Source organism: Porites lutea, chromosome 7, assembly GCF_958299795.1.
Source record: "Porites lutea chromosome 7, jaPorLute2.1, whole genome shotgun sequence".
Classification (NCBI taxonomy): domain Eukaryota; kingdom Metazoa; phylum Cnidaria; class Anthozoa; order Scleractinia; family Poritidae; genus Porites; species Porites lutea.
Genome location: NC_133207.1, coordinates 862,482 through 877,672, shown reverse-complemented (window position 1 = coordinate 877,672; position 15,191 = coordinate 862,482). Strand labels below are relative to the sequence as shown.

Sequence of the window (15,191 nt, the reverse complement as noted above, 5' to 3'; positions counted from 1 at the left end):
TTCGGCTACACTTGACAAATTGAGAAAGGTACAATAGTCGCCATGAAGTTTTAAAAACGGAAAGATACTTAACTAGTACGTTTCACAGTGCTGTCGTCGCCTTGGTTGCCAAGGCCCGGGTAGCCTGCGAACCAAGACGTATTTCTGGACGTCGCTTCACTCCACTCGGATGGAAATAAGCGACGATCGGAAATACGTCTGCGTTCGCAGGCTAAGGCCCGGGTCAATCGTCGAGCTTCACAAGTCCCAAACCTAATGTTAATGAGCAAAATCTATTGTTATTGCTCATTTGCCTTGTAACAAAGTTCGACACAAGTAAAGTTCGACGTTTGATCCGGGAATAAAAATAAGTGCGGCGAAGGCTAACCTCAAACAACAAACGCAAACACAGAAAAGACTCGTTTCATTCATGGGCGAGGAACGGGAACAATTAGCAGGTAACTGCGTCTACGTACTGACGTTGCTCGTGTTTATGCTTGAATAGACTAAGCCTATATGTCCAGAGTCCAGTCTTCCCCTGCTTGTATTTAACCCGACCCTATCCGCGACTCAATAAATATCTCAGATGTAGTCTGTTGCCCACGGTTTTCTTAGCAATTAACACGCATTATCTTAATCAGGCATTATCTGAGAGCCACATAGAGTGCCTCGTACTATTTTACACATATATAATTGTCCCTGACTCATTAAGATGGCTTTCCGCGCACCAAGCGAAAAAATACCAGAATTTTTGCTCTACGTTACATTTTCACCCATAAGACGTCCGTCAAGAGGTCTCGTTTGTGAAATTTTATCGTATAATCGTATAATCGACGTATAATCTTCTCAGTTCACTCCATTAATCAGAGGTTTCCCCCAATTCAATTGTTCCTCAGGGAGCTGTAGAATTGATTCACCGAATTCGTGAGACTTCCTGTCTCAAAGCTGAAAGAAAAGTAAATACTTTGTTATCTTAGAGGTCTTTTTAACTGAGCAAACCAAAACCAATTAATAGACCCTGTGCGCTTTAACAGCGCAAGAAAAACAAAGAATTTAACGTCATTTACAAAAAATAATTTTATTTCTTTTACTAAAGGTCCATTTGCTTTGCTGGACCTCGAGCTAGTTGTTTTTGTACCATGTGCCTATTTAGCTGCAAAGGGCCTAATTCTATGGCCAATCACAACAGTCGTAGATATTCAAATGAACCAATCAGATACCAAAGCTATTTGTGGCTGGCGGAAGGGCGGGAAAACGGGTGAGCAAGAGCGACACAAGACACGATTTTTGGGGGCTGAGCTCCTGATTGGTTGAGGAGGGATTTTTCAGCCAATCGCAGAACATTAAAAAGCGTAGCACTCAAGGGACCACCTTCGACAATCAACAGATCAACAAAGCTAAACTGACCATAAACGAACATAAACTATCTACTCCACAATAAAGGATCGTACACGTAAAGGTCAACAAAAAATATAAGACTTAATTAAGTTTTCAAATGATGAGCTCAATCAAGAATGTCGTAGAGAACAACGAGCAAATACAATCACATCACAGACAAAAATCTAAAAATAGGCCATTGCATTTAAAACCCGTACCCCCCGGTTGAGGACTTACCTTTTCTTCTTACCCCTTAAGATTGGCTAAAATTGCATTCACCCCTGAAGACTTCCTTAAAATATGAGTTTACCCCTGAAGAATTGGGTCATACCCCTGAAGAATATGGGTTTACCCCTGAAGAATTTTGTGAAAATTAAGGCTTCACCCTCAAAGGATTCCATATTTTTTTACTCTACCCCTAAAGAAATCCTCAATTTTTATAACTTACCCCTGGAGAATTCTATGGTTCCTCAACCAGGGGGGTGCGGATGTTAAATGCAATAGCCCAATGAAGCTCGTGTACTTTTGACAGAACAAACGAAAGTCTGCGGGATGTCTATTTCTTCGTCGATTTTGCAATGGTTAAAGGAAAGTAATCCTAGACTTTCAATGAAGACCACGCACAAAGGTAACCTAAATGTCATGACATAGACAAAGGATGAGAGTAAGGGAATCTTACGACAAAAAATAGGCAAAAATCTCACTCACCATCCTTCTTGTAGGATAAAATATCGCAGGCTCGTTAATATTCAAAATCATGCGCACAGTAGCGCTGACACATAGTCGTCCCCAGGATTTTTCGTCCTGCCACCTCTCCAATATGACATAGAAAAAGAAGAAAAGAATGCTGGGCTAATGTAGAACTCAATGTCAAAAAAATATCTTGGTACCGCTCAAGTTCTAGACTGCGAGCAGTCTCTTATTTTTCTTTTTAAGTCAGGGTAGATCGAGAGCACACGTGATGGGCAAGCCGTGAGAAACGAGGCTAAGAATTGGCTAAGAAAATAATTTTTCCTCTCTCCGCCCCGAGACCCAGTCCCTCCTCCTTTTTACCATTACGGCAGGCAGTCGCCGCGCGTGGCCCTGAGCTGCAGAAAGAAGCAAGACCGCTCGAAGCCTCCTCAAGTTCTAATTCATGATCATGTTTTGACGGAAACAGGTTTGCTTCATTTGCGTCTCGGTAGAAACAGCGTCAGTAACCTGCGATCAGGCTTTTTTTTTTTTTTTTTTTTGGCGGGGAAAAAAAAAATCGCCTGATCGCAGGTTACAGCATCAGGGACATCATAAACATCCATTAACTTAATGTAAATTCAAATTTACAAGCGGTGGTGAATCAACAAAAAGAATTTCTGCTCCTGCTCCTGGGTATTACAGTCGTCCCAAGGGAAATTCAAGAAAATGCCTTTTTTTCCGGGAGGCCTGGGCGGGGGTAGGGGGGTGGGAAACAGGGTGTATTATGGGAGTTGTGCAAATATATGGTGAATTACAGTGCAGTAACCACACTAACCTCAGGAGACAAATTTCAATACATTTTATTTTACAATTTTACCGTCATTTGCTTCGTTGCTATATTTTATTGTATGACAATGTCGCTTGATAATGATTAAAACCCTGCTATGTTCAACAAAACTGAGCCAATGCGTTTTACCCTAATAAACAAACCCTGTAACTGGGAGCACCAACATTCATGCACAAGCACCACATGAATGCAAAACTGAACGAAGCTCGAGTTATGGATAATACGCAAGTTAGTAGTGAAATAGCAACACTCATGCACTAGTGTATGAATATTAACCTCAAAATGGTGGCATAAAATGGCAGACGCAATGCACGCTACCTATATACTACACTAAGTAGAACAATAGATCAAAAATAAAGTTCTTTGGAAGCCAGGTTAGGAAACCGCACTATCATTATTATACAAATGAAACAAACAATATTCATCATGAGTCACGTTGTAAAACGCCAAACAGAAGCTGGATTTAAACTGCCGCCATAAAGGGAGGGAACTTGAACAACGGCGACGACAATGAAAACGTTATAAATACAATAGATTCAATCAGCAAAACAACAACTCTACACGTGCATTGGTGCATTTCTTTGTCATCCTCTTAGCCTGCGACAAACCTCTGCAAAAGGTATGCGTAAAATTTCCTAATCAGGTAATGCGACATTTTATAGAGAACGTGGCTGCACAACAAAGAAATTTCAATTCTCCTTTTGAATTAAGGTGCGGTCTTTGATTCCAGAGAATTCGGCTGCACTTGACAAATTGAGAAAGGTACAATAGTCGCCATAAGTTTTAAAAACGGAAAGATACTTAACTAGCACGTTTCACACTGCTGTCGTCGCCGTGGTTGCCAAGGCCCAGCTAGCCTGCGACCCCAGACGTATTTCTGGTCGTCGCTTCACCTCCACTCCACTCGGGTGGAGATAAGCGACGACCCGAAATACGTCTGCGTTCGCAGGCTAAGGCCTGGGTCAACCGTCGAGCTTCACAAGTCCCAAACCTAATGCTAATGAGCAAAATCTATTGTTATTACTCATTTGCCTTATAACAAAGTTTGACACAAGTAAAGTTCGACGTTTGATCCGGGAATAGAAATAAGTACGGCGAAGGCTAAGCTCAAACAACAGACGCAAACACAGAAACAACCCGTTTCATTCATGGGCGAGGAACGGGAACAATTAGCAGGTAACTGCGTCTACGTACTGACGTTGCTCGTGTTTATGCTTGAATAGACTAAGCCTATATGTCCAGAGTCCAGTCTTCCCCTGCTTGTATTTAACCCGACCCTATCCGCGACTCAATAAATATCTCAGATGTAGTCTGTTGCCCACGGTTTTCTTAGCAATTAACACGCATTGTCTTAATCAGGCATTATCTGAGAGCCACAAAGAGTGCCTCATGCTATTTTACACATATAATTGTCCCTGACTCATTAAGATGGCTTTCCGCGCACCAAGCGAAAAAATACCAAAATTTTTGCTCTACGTTACATTTTCACCTATAAGACTTCCGTCCAGAGGTCTCGTTTGTGAAATTTTATCTTTCATATAGTTATCGACGTAGGAGTAGGCAATAATCTTCTCAGTTCACTCCATTAATCAGAGGTTTCCCCCAATTCAATTGTTCCTCAGGAAGCTTTAGAATTGATTCACCGAATTCGTGAGATTTCCTGTCTCAAAGCTGAAAGAAAAGTAAAGACTTTGTTATCTTAGAGCTCTTTTTAACTGAGAAAACTAAAACCAATTAATCGACCCTGTGCGCTTTAACAGCGCGAGAAAAACAAAGAAATTACATAATTTACAAATTTTTTTTTTCTTTTAACGTCCATTTGCTTTGCTGGACCTCGAGTAAGTTGTTTTTGTACAATGTGCCTATTTAGCTGCAAAGGGCCTAATTCTATGGCCAATCACAACAGTCGTAGATATTCAAATGAACCAATCAGATACCAAAGCTATTTGTTGCTGGCGGAAGGGCGGGAAAACGAGCGAGCACGAGCGACACAAGACACAATTTTTAGCTACTTGCAAACTATCAACAACACAGCAGACGTCGATGCTAGTACGCCATATTTGACCGGTTTTAAAAGGTATGTCATTGGTACGGTCCCTGAGTTGTAGCAATTCAATGGTAACCAAAACGATTTAAATATTTCTACAAGATGCAAATAACAGGAAGCTCTACACTAGTTGAAACCTAAGATCCGACGATGGCGACGGTAAAACGTCAAAAAGCAATAAGTTTACAAGTCAAACAACAACTTTGTTGTACATTTGTTTACTGTCACTTTACGACTCCGACGTGAAAATGTCTCATTTCATGAATTAGAAAAAGAAATCTTAGGAATTCAACGGCAGGAGAGTTCGCCTACATTTGAAAAAGTGAGATGGAATACTCGCTATGAAGATTGAAAACAGCGAGACTTCACTTTTAAGCGACTTTTTCGCCACCGTACCATCACCGTCCATACTATCGGATATGGAACGCACAAGTTCACAAACATGCAGTGGTTTCAGTCACACAGACTTACTTTCAATTATTTCTCTTTTTGCTGCATCTAATTCTTGTCTAAATTCAGCCAGTAATTCCTGAAAAAAAATTGGGGAGGATTTACCAGATTTCCACACTTAAAACCAACCATTTAGCCACTTGGTTTGTAAGCAAAATTTGAGATTTTACTTTGGGACAAAATATATAAGTACACAAGTAAAACGAGGTTTACTTATAAACGCGCGTTCTGATTGGTTACACTATGTGGGTACGGATACGAGGAATCACACACTCACACGGCCAGAAAACCGTTTAGTTTGTCTTTTTGTTATTGGCATTATACAGAAGATCAATATTCATAATATTTCGAAAAGATTCATTATGTTCAGACTTTTTCTTAAATGACTATTACAGAATTTACAGTAACATCTCAGCAAAACTAACAAATCAAACAAGTAAAAAAAGAGGATAAAAGGCAAGAAATAGACAAGCTCTAATTAGGGACTCTTACTGTTTTCAGTTCCTCCAACTGATCATTACTTAATGGTGATTCACTCTTGCTTGATTTCCTGCAACAAAACAATGATTTGAAGAAGTTGTTTGAGTGATTTCTCTGCATATGAGGAATGACTCAACAGCAGTGATCTTGTTACTTATCAATCTTTCTTGAGTTTCTGCACTACATCATGTAAGGACAGTATACCTCTCCTTATACTTGTCATACTTACAACATAAGGCACACAAATTGCAGACACAGAAAATAACCTACAGCGTATGCTATACCTATGGAGTAAGAAATTGGTATTGACACCCATGGGACCCTGCTTGCCACGTCCTAAAACAGTGCACTTGCCTAATTGACCTACCAAAGAGTAGAATTGTCATTGTTATGAAACAATTATGTTCTTACCTGACTCCGTTGTTATTACTTGATGGCTTGGCTGGTGTCAGGAAATTGGCTTTGGAATTGCTATTCCCAAATGCAGGAGTTGAAGGTGGATTGCTAGTGCTTATGCGTGGACCTTAAAAAAGACAAAACAACTGTCACCATCAGTTGAAAAAGGGCTCTTTCAGTTCCTCAAACTGACACAATTTCTTGTCTACAAATATGCCCACAAACTAAGAGTTAACAAATACTTACCAGTTCTTTCAGGCTTTTCTTCTTCTTTAATGGGCTAGAGTGAAGAATTACAAGAAAAATCTGTTGAACACAGCTGAATCATCATTATTGTAGCTCACAGGTAAAAACATGAATAAGCAACATTAACTATCAGGACCAAACCACTCTTACCTCTACGTCTCTTCCTTCTTCTTTGGCTTTTCTAAAAAATACACATCAGTGCTTATTGGCTTGAAGTAACTTAAGACTTTTCTCCAAAGATACTTTAGGCTAAGTCAAATCATGAACTACAAAAATAAAACTCTGGCCTTCACAGCGAGGAAGGTAGAGGCACAGCTATGAGCCACGGGAGTCACACAGTGGTAACGTACGCTAGTGTCTGGTAGCAAGTCAAGCCTCTTGGAATATTGCTAATAAGGGTTATAATCAGAGGAGGGTTCAAGGGGGTTAAGACCCCTTGTCCCCTGTAAGACATCTGCTATTAAAACAAGGTAGAAGTCAAATCATGGAACAGACCTTGCCGCTAGTTTCCTTTGCATTTCCGCCATCATGTCCATACCACCTCCCATATTTTTTCCGCCCCCACGACTTGCTGAATTGGCTCTGTCACTTCTGAAGCCTTCATTCTCAGCCTAGAAAGGAATAAATGCTCTTTCAACCTCTTACACCCTTTCACTTTTCATGATATCCATTAAAATATTTTTCTGTACCAAATAATTTTTCTGCAAAGTGAGCAATCTTCAACCCTTTAACCCTCCATGAAGATCAGCTCCAAAATTAATTTCTCCTTAATATTATATTTACACGTACATGATGTATGATTAGTCAACCAGAAAGGTCACAAGAATTTGAGATATGATCACACAAGTTGAATTTCCTACGCACCTTTACAGCATTGCTTCACTGAAGCTATTAATATGTGAGAATACCTCAGAGGAATTCATACGGGTAGGCCTAAAGATGCCTGTTTTGAATACACATCATACACAGGTAAAATAAATTTAAGAAATGGTAAACATGGAGTGTGCAACCATCAGGTTAAGTCAGTTAAGGTTGCACGCAAGAGGTTGACAAAAGAAGTGTAATCGTTTTTGTAAACATTCCCTTACTATTAAGACACAAACCTTGAACTATGATGCTGTCACAAAGAAAGTGACATGTAGAGCTTTGAGCACACACTAGCTTCCGTCCGTATTTTTCCAAGGGCAAAAAGTAATGGGTAATTGATCAATCATGTTCTAAAAACTATTGAGAGCTGCATATGCAAGATCTTTTGTTGTATTTATTATCAAGTGACAAATGAATCCACTCTTATGCGCACAAATGTTGTAAATCTGTTTGACATGAGAACCTGAAAATATTACCTTTGAGGCCTTCTTAAGTTTTGCTGCAGCAATCTGATCAGCCAATGACCCACCTCCCCCACTTTGAACTGCTGGGGGTGGAGGAGGAGCAGGAGGTCCACCTCCTACTGGCAGAGGGGGTGCAGCAGGTGGGGCAGGCGGGGCTGGAGGAGCTGGTGGTGCTGCCGGAACTGGAGGCGCAGGTGGAGCAGGGGGGGCAGCTGTTGGTGAGATCATCAAAGAGTAGCAAGTGTTAAGATCAATATTTAATTAAGACAGAAGCTAGGAAGGTATATTCTTTATTTGTATAGGGAAACTGGAAATTCCAGTCAGCAAATTGAATAGCACACTTTCACATGTAGGTATAAGGATCCAATAATCCTAAGGAAATCAGCCCAATTTTTAAAATGGGATTTATTATAAACAGTTCACGTGATAACTTACTTGACTGGGTGACGACTGGCTGTGGTCCAGGAGAAGTTGACAAGGAAACTGCACTGGGCTAAAAACAAACATTTTGTGAGTCAAACGATACATGAACCTCTATTAGTAGGCACCTGGGGCCCGTTTCTCGAAAAGTCCTGATAATTAACGGGCCTGGTAAGCCATCTCCATTTACATTAAAGGTCGAGGTTTCAATAGTTTTGCATCCAACATGATAAAACTGTCAGTTAATGAAACAAAATGGAGTAGTTTGCTAGCCAGGACCCATGCTCTTATTATTTATATTTCCATTTGAATATTTGATTTCGGGCCCGTAAAGTTACTGGGACTTTCGAGAAATGGGCCCCTGACCTTCGGTCAGTAGCATAAAAAAATTTTGAGACTTAATCTTGTAAATGATAAAAAGTTAAAACTTACACTAGGGCTTTGTCTGTCACGCTGCATGTCATACTGATTGTGGTAGGTCCGCTCTGGTCCAGCAGATGGTACCCTTCCACGGGAATACTGGTCATAAGTATCATACTGTGGCTGGTCCCGGTGATGCGAGGATATCTCTTCCGGTTCATTTCTGCCATTGCTCATATGAGATGATGGTGCATAATGTTGTTGTTGAATAATTGGTTGTGGTTGAGGGGCCATGCCTAAAGTAAGTACAAAAATCAGTTACCAAAATGTCACTGATCACATACCATCAACAATTTGAATACTTGCGAAATCTTATCATTAAGGCAGGAGTTTCACCCCTGCATAAATTTTGATTGCAAGCCAGCTCATGTTTGCAGACCAATTTCTCAACCCTGGTGGAGAATTGAGCCATTACAGCCTTAACTGACTCTTGTTTGAAAAACAATAAAGTGAAATAAACTCAAATTAATGTGAGAAAAGAAAAGAGGTCAGAATGAATAATCATTTTATTGAACTCAGTTTAGTAACTCTCATAGACGACTTCTGAAATCTTTAGAGTTTTTCTAAAAAGATCTGGTCCTCTACAAACACTGTCAATCCTCACACTGTCAGGGTAAAAGTCTCATGCCTTAATTGCCCACCGAAAATTTGTCAGGTATCTGTTTGGGAATAGGCACCTAATAGAGGATGTTTGAAGGCTGAAGAGCTGTGAGATGTGGCTTTGGAGGAAGGCCCATAAACATTTCTTGGTCTGAAAAAGTCTGTAATGAAGTATTGAGGCAATTCAGTGAAGATTGATAGGGCCATCATATTTGTTATCAAAAGAAGACAGAGTATGGCTTGGTCATAACCTACAGCATGGCCATCTTGTCCCATCAGTTGTGAGGGGCGAATAATAACAAAAAGGCCACTGGGAAGACCTCGATAAGGAATGCTGGATTGAGTGAAGGATGGCAGACCTTAGGTAGCGGCCAAGAGACGCACCTTAGATCGAGACTTATGAGGAAGGACCTGCCTGTGGGCAGCACACAGACACTTACATCTATCTGGTATTTTAATTATTAAGCATGTACTACTGTCAAAATTATTTCCTACTCATTCAGAAACTTTTATTTGATACTCTTATAGCAGCTTTCTAGACAGATAAAATATTACAATTATTATAATACTTTTATAATTTTATAACTAACCCCCACTTTTGAGATCTTCCAACGCTGAAAACACAGCTTGGCCAAAAACTAGTGCATCCTCTTTGCTTGGAAAATTCAAACCATAAACTTGTCTTTGGTCTCTCCACTGGTGAAAAGTTGGTGTTGCTTCATTGTATTTTAATCCCTTTGCCAATGCACAGTTTATAACCACCTATAACACAACATAGTACAACTGTAGACCTGGAAATTGTAAGTGGGTGTCCACAAGCAATGCCAGGAAGGCATGGACATAGGTCTGGAAGCAAACCGCCTTGAACATAGGATAAGAGCGCTATAGAAATAAAGTTATTATTAAAGTTATAAAAGTATTATTAACCCTTAACCCAGCAAATGTTGAAAAGTTGAAGCATCTAAATTTCCAAATTGGCCAAAAAACTCTCTCTCTCTCAACTCTTCCTCAACTCTCAATAAAGCCAGCAGCTCTAAAACCAGGATGTAAAAATATCTCTTTTTAATCCTAAAACAGGGTGTCCACAGGACAACCCATCCACACCCTCACCAGGCCAAAAACATCACAAAAATTACACAAATTGTTGTCAGCATTTTTAATACATAAAAAATCTTGATGAATGAAGCCAAATATGACTTCAAGACAGAATTCACACTCTCACAAGTAGTAATTTGTCCCAAAAAAAACTAGTACCATAAACCAGTTGGAAACATACCGCATGATCTTGGACTTTTCTGCCAACTATTCTATATGTGTTGTTGATGGGATGATGGTAAACATGGACTCTGGAGATTCCTGATGAGCCACCCGAATGTTCCCACTCCTTTCTTTCATTGTTGTAGAGCATGACAGATGCCCGTGCCTGGGCGATAGATTGCTCACTGCAGGAAAGAAAACAAAATTTACACTGAAATCAAAGCTATATAAAATAAACCAATAACACACAATTTTCCACAGTATAACAACGACTTATAAATCAAAGAAAGAATGCCAAAAAATGTTGAAAACTCAAGCACAACTACCAGTTTGTGGGCCAACAAGTTGATCATTTTGAAGACTACAGGGCTAGCTCAGTGACACAGGGGTTTCAATAAAAATTGAAGTAGCCAGCGGTTTGAACAGAGTAACCGACTGTATCAAGGGATTGTTGGTCCCCTTTTCTAGGAGGGGGGGGGAGGACCTTAGCACGTTCCGCCCCAGAAAATTTTGAAATTTAAAAAAAAATGTGATTTTCAGCATTCTGGGGACTATATCTGAGGACAAAGGAGCGTGTTTTCATTCAAGAAAATGTAGCTTTCAAGTTACCAGTCACACAATCAATTCCTATGAGCAATGAAAAAATGATGAAAACTAAATTACGTACTTTTGCACATAAACAAATTCTGCGTAAACCTGTAAGAAACGTTTGAAAAAATGACTGAAATATAGCGTTCACATGACTAAAGCATAACGTAAAACCAGTGGGCCTTTCAGAAAACAAATCATAGTTACGTTTTCATTCAGATTTTATGATATATTTTTTGTTTTTAACGTTATTCAATCAAGTTGCTTCTTCTTTCTGTAAAAAAGTAGCCAACCTCTATGAGCAAAGTAGCCGATGTGTTTCATCAGCCGTCAGAGCTTATTAAAACCCCTGGTGACATATCAAGAGTTTTTGAGAAAACTTATCACAGGTGTTTCTTGATGTTGTAGAAACTAATTGTCAAGTAATGTGTTAACATTGTGGTGTGGGTTATTGTTCGGACCCTTTCCAGTCTTTTGCATCAGGTCACCTGGTAACCACACTATCCGTAAGAATGAGGAAATTACCAAACTTGCCATTTAATCCCAGCAGAGTTTAATTTAGTTTATGATAACAAAAATGTTTATGAGAAAGATACAGGATTCATTCTTTTAGTTGTATATGTACCTCCAAAAAGTGAATGTTAGGCATAAACTGTCTGGAAATATTTGCAATGGAATTTATCCAAATCACTGTTTTTAAATTTAACGAAATAACACCCTAAAAGAACAGATTCCTTTGTTCTGAAAACAGTGCATATTTACATAGCAATGAATCCCCAAACTAAACTCAAAGGAAAACAATTCTACTGAACATGTCTAAGCATACAAAATACCTCAGATATTTCTGACTTACAAGAAAACGGAAGAAAAATATTATCTACGCAGATAAGATTCAAAGGGACACACGTCTGATTACCCAATAACACTGAGGCAGATCGTATCTTGGTTTGAAACACCAGAATATATGTGCCAAGGCTACCAGATGGACACGAGAAAGCTATAGTCGACTTCATAGAACTTGAATTTCCAATACTAAATTTTGTTAAAACTCTAAATATATGTCTTCCTGGTTTACCAACACTTTAATAGCTACCATGAGCAATCTTGTTTATGTGAGACTATTGCGACTACAATCCAGCTACTATTGTAAATTAAAAGCCAATATTATTTTCTTTGAAGCAAAACGTAAGAGATTGACTCACTACAAATATATAAATATTTTCAATGCCACAAAAACTCTTTTAGCTATCATACCAGGTGTATATTTAAAGTATAATAGAAGACGTGAGAAACGAACACAATTTATTAAATTCGATCGAACGCTGATCAAGTATTAGGTATACTGATCTCGAGTTTCACCAACAGGGTTGGAATTTTTATTGTTTACAAATACAAGGCCCAGATCCTCTGATCTTACTGCTGTAACTGACTGTAAGGAGGAAACTATCTAAAAACTGCAAAGTTTATAAAATAATCATTACAATTCTTGACGAGAAAGAACACTCCGAAAACGTGGAGGGAATTCTAAAAGCTGAAATTCATTGCTCTATTTTTCGAGGATCGAAACAAAGCTGAGCACGACCATGTCGTTTTCCACAAGAATTTTTGGTGTCAATTTCACCAAATCCAATACCAGAGAGATGTTCATGCCAGTAGAAAAGTTCGATCTATGGAATAATTAGCAGTAAAACCCGCGATAGAAGCTCAGCTGCGTGCCTTTGTTAAACGACGTCTTCATCCTCGCAAAGACATTCGTCCAGATGAGATCGAGTTATTACATTACTTCATCGTGCTAAATGTAATGAAACGAAGCTAATCCCGACAACGTCAGCAAGCATCTTAAGCTACAACTTCAGTACAAACGCATATATGGAATTATTTCTTTGCAGTTTAAAGATAAAATATAGTGCCCGAAGCACTGCAATCTAGCGCTAAATACCATAATACAAGTTTAGGCTTTCCGAAGCGAGAGCGAATGATTGAGGTTTAAAACATGTTCGACATACCAACGCCGAATTGCTTTGAAATAACCATTACTTTTCAACAAAATACCGCAGACTTGACCAATTTTTTAAGCTGAAAGTACCTACGATTGATTGAATAACAAAACAGTGGGAATCAGAAATCAGACTATACAAACACACGGTAGAGTATATCGAGAATGCAATCAATTTTTGTTCGGAATGTTCGGTTATGCATAGACTGTCACATCAAATAACAAGCAGATCAAAGGAATAGAAATTTGCAATCTTACCTCATATCGACTTATAACAATTATCAATAATCGTTCCGAGACAATTATGCAGACAGACGACTCCAATTTCCAAAATCTTGAATGCGAGTTTCAGATCGTAAAGTTGGGAAATTGAAACTCGGATATATTCCCAACTCGCCGCGCCCACAGAGTTCTTTCACCAAACTTATATCGATCTCACTAACTAGGGATGACTCTCCAAGTTCATTGATTAATGAGAAACGATGAAAAGTCAGTCAAAACAAGGCCAACACTCTCCTTTTCTTCATGGACTATCACAACAAGGAAGCGACAGCAGTTTCGCGTTTTTTGTCTCTTACCGGATATGCCCACCTCACGCCGCCGCCATTGCCGCTATGACGTCATCGAGATTCCTCCCAGTCTCCCGCTCGTACGATAGGAAGTGAATCATAAACTCGGAAATTTTCGTTTTCGACACAGTCGCAAACTTTTCCCTAGAAGTTTTGAGAAAATTGCTATAGTTTTCGCCAAAAATTACAATAAGAGTGTTTCATAACTAAAGGGAGGCGAGGGAAGATACCAAAAATGATTTGAAATATCGCTCCCATAATTCGAAGTCATTCAAAAATGCACGTTTTCCTCATATTTTGAATAACTGAAGGCTAGGTGTATGTTAATAAAGCTATTTCCAGTAATGTCGGTTTTCCCTAAGCAGTAATCAATTCGTATTAGATGTTTTCAGCTCCACTCTGACTCGTTAAATAGGAAAAACGTGATAGAAAGGAAAATCTTGCTGCAGACTGTATGTAAATGTATGCTACCAGCAGAGCCTTCGTGGAGACCGTGGGTGAAAATTCTCTTATCCTTAGCCAGTATCAGTTAAGGGCTTATTTCCGGGTCACGATTCGGGTGGGTGTATATTTTTCTTACTACTTATCTTCAGCTCTTTCAAGAAATCAAGAACGTTAGCGAAATGAGGTAAGACGTCATTGAACTGGACATTAGCAAAAGTAGCGAAACAACCGTCGCGAACTGAAACAGTGAACATGTGAGACGAACATGACCAAAATGTCGACTATTGCGCAAAATTTTGTAGGAACAAATAGCCAAAGATAAATCTCATCTACTACTTGTCTTCGCAAAGTTTGCAAAGCATGTTCGTGAATTTCTAGTCAGTAAGTACACTAGATACCCGGGGGGGTGGTACTCCCTTATAAGGGCTAAATGGCGACGTGCGGCCAGCCAGGGTATGTTTATCGGGATTTTTGTCTTGAACAGGGTATCGAATTTATCATTTTTTGTCTTAATCAGCGTATCGATTTATCAATTTTTGTCTTAAACAGGATAAATGTCTTAAACAGGGTATCAAAAATGGGAATTCTGTCTTAAACAGGGTAGGAAAATCAGCGATATTTGTCTTAAACTGGGTCAGGGTATGAGGGGCCGCGCCGCATCTCCCCACCCAGGGATATATCGAGTACCCCCACCCGGGACTAGATATCAGACATTTTTTAAGGGGGTAGATGCAGAGGCACGTGAGGAGGGCGTCAGCAGATGGATGCTGTTTCTCATTACTTTGAGACGGAATCTTAGTATCCGTTGTAGCATCGATCAGAAGTTGTGGTCTGCTTCTAAAATAAAGATGAGTCCAAAGCAAACACATGTCCATCGGTGTATATAAATGCTCAAAATGATCAGGTAAGTGATCTCAGCTGATCTCTATCGATTACCGCATGGGTACTTCTGAGAATTAGCCGGAGGGATCTTGAAATGTAACGGATAAAATAGCCTGCGAAACCGGTGCTTAGGAAGGAATTTGGAACAAAAAACGGAACGCGCGATGAAGGCAGGCTACACAGGCTACGG

General features: G+C 39.5%; 1 protein-coding gene across 4 annotated transcripts; it reads right to left on the bottom strand.

The window, feature by feature from the left end:
- Positions 1-816: 816 nt before the first annotated feature.
- Positions 817-13,785, bottom strand: LOC140942684 (uncharacterized). 4 transcript variants are annotated; one of them, XM_073391642.1, is made up of 13 exons: positions 13,365-13,678; positions 10,542-10,707; positions 9,856-10,027; positions 8,678-8,901; positions 8,261-8,318; positions 7,838-8,037; positions 6,990-7,105; positions 6,645-6,675; positions 6,495-6,528; positions 6,264-6,375; positions 5,865-5,922; positions 5,394-5,451; positions 817-924 (listed from the first exon to the last, which is right to left on the bottom strand). In XM_073391642.1, exons 1-13 carry the CDS (start codon positions 13,367-13,369, stop codon positions 893-895), a joined length of 1,266 nt encoding a protein of 421 aa, XP_073247743.1. In that variant the 5' UTR covers positions 13,370-13,678; the 3' UTR covers positions 817-892. The 4 variants fall into 4 exon arrangements, with proteins under 4 accessions (XP_073247743.1, XP_073247745.1, XP_073247742.1 ...); XM_073391644.1 differs by lacking the exons at positions 817-924; positions 13,365-13,678 and adding exons at positions 2,873-4,546; positions 13,685-13,785; XM_073391641.1 differs by lacking the exon at positions 817-924 and adding an exon at positions 2,873-4,546.
- Positions 13,786-15,191: the final 1,406 nt, after the last annotated feature.

Bases quoted from the DNA above. Each gene is read 5' to 3' on its own strand.
- LOC140942684 (XM_073391642.1), bottom strand. The intron at 5,452-5,864 runs GTAAGAGTCCCT...ATTTTTTTTCAG, and splicing joins AGTTGGAGGAACTGAAAACA to GAATTACTGGCTGAATTTAG. The intron at 925-5,393 runs GTAAGTCTGTGT...CTTTTCTTTCAG, and splicing joins AAAAAGAGAAATAATTGAAA to CTTTGAGACAGGAAGTCTCA.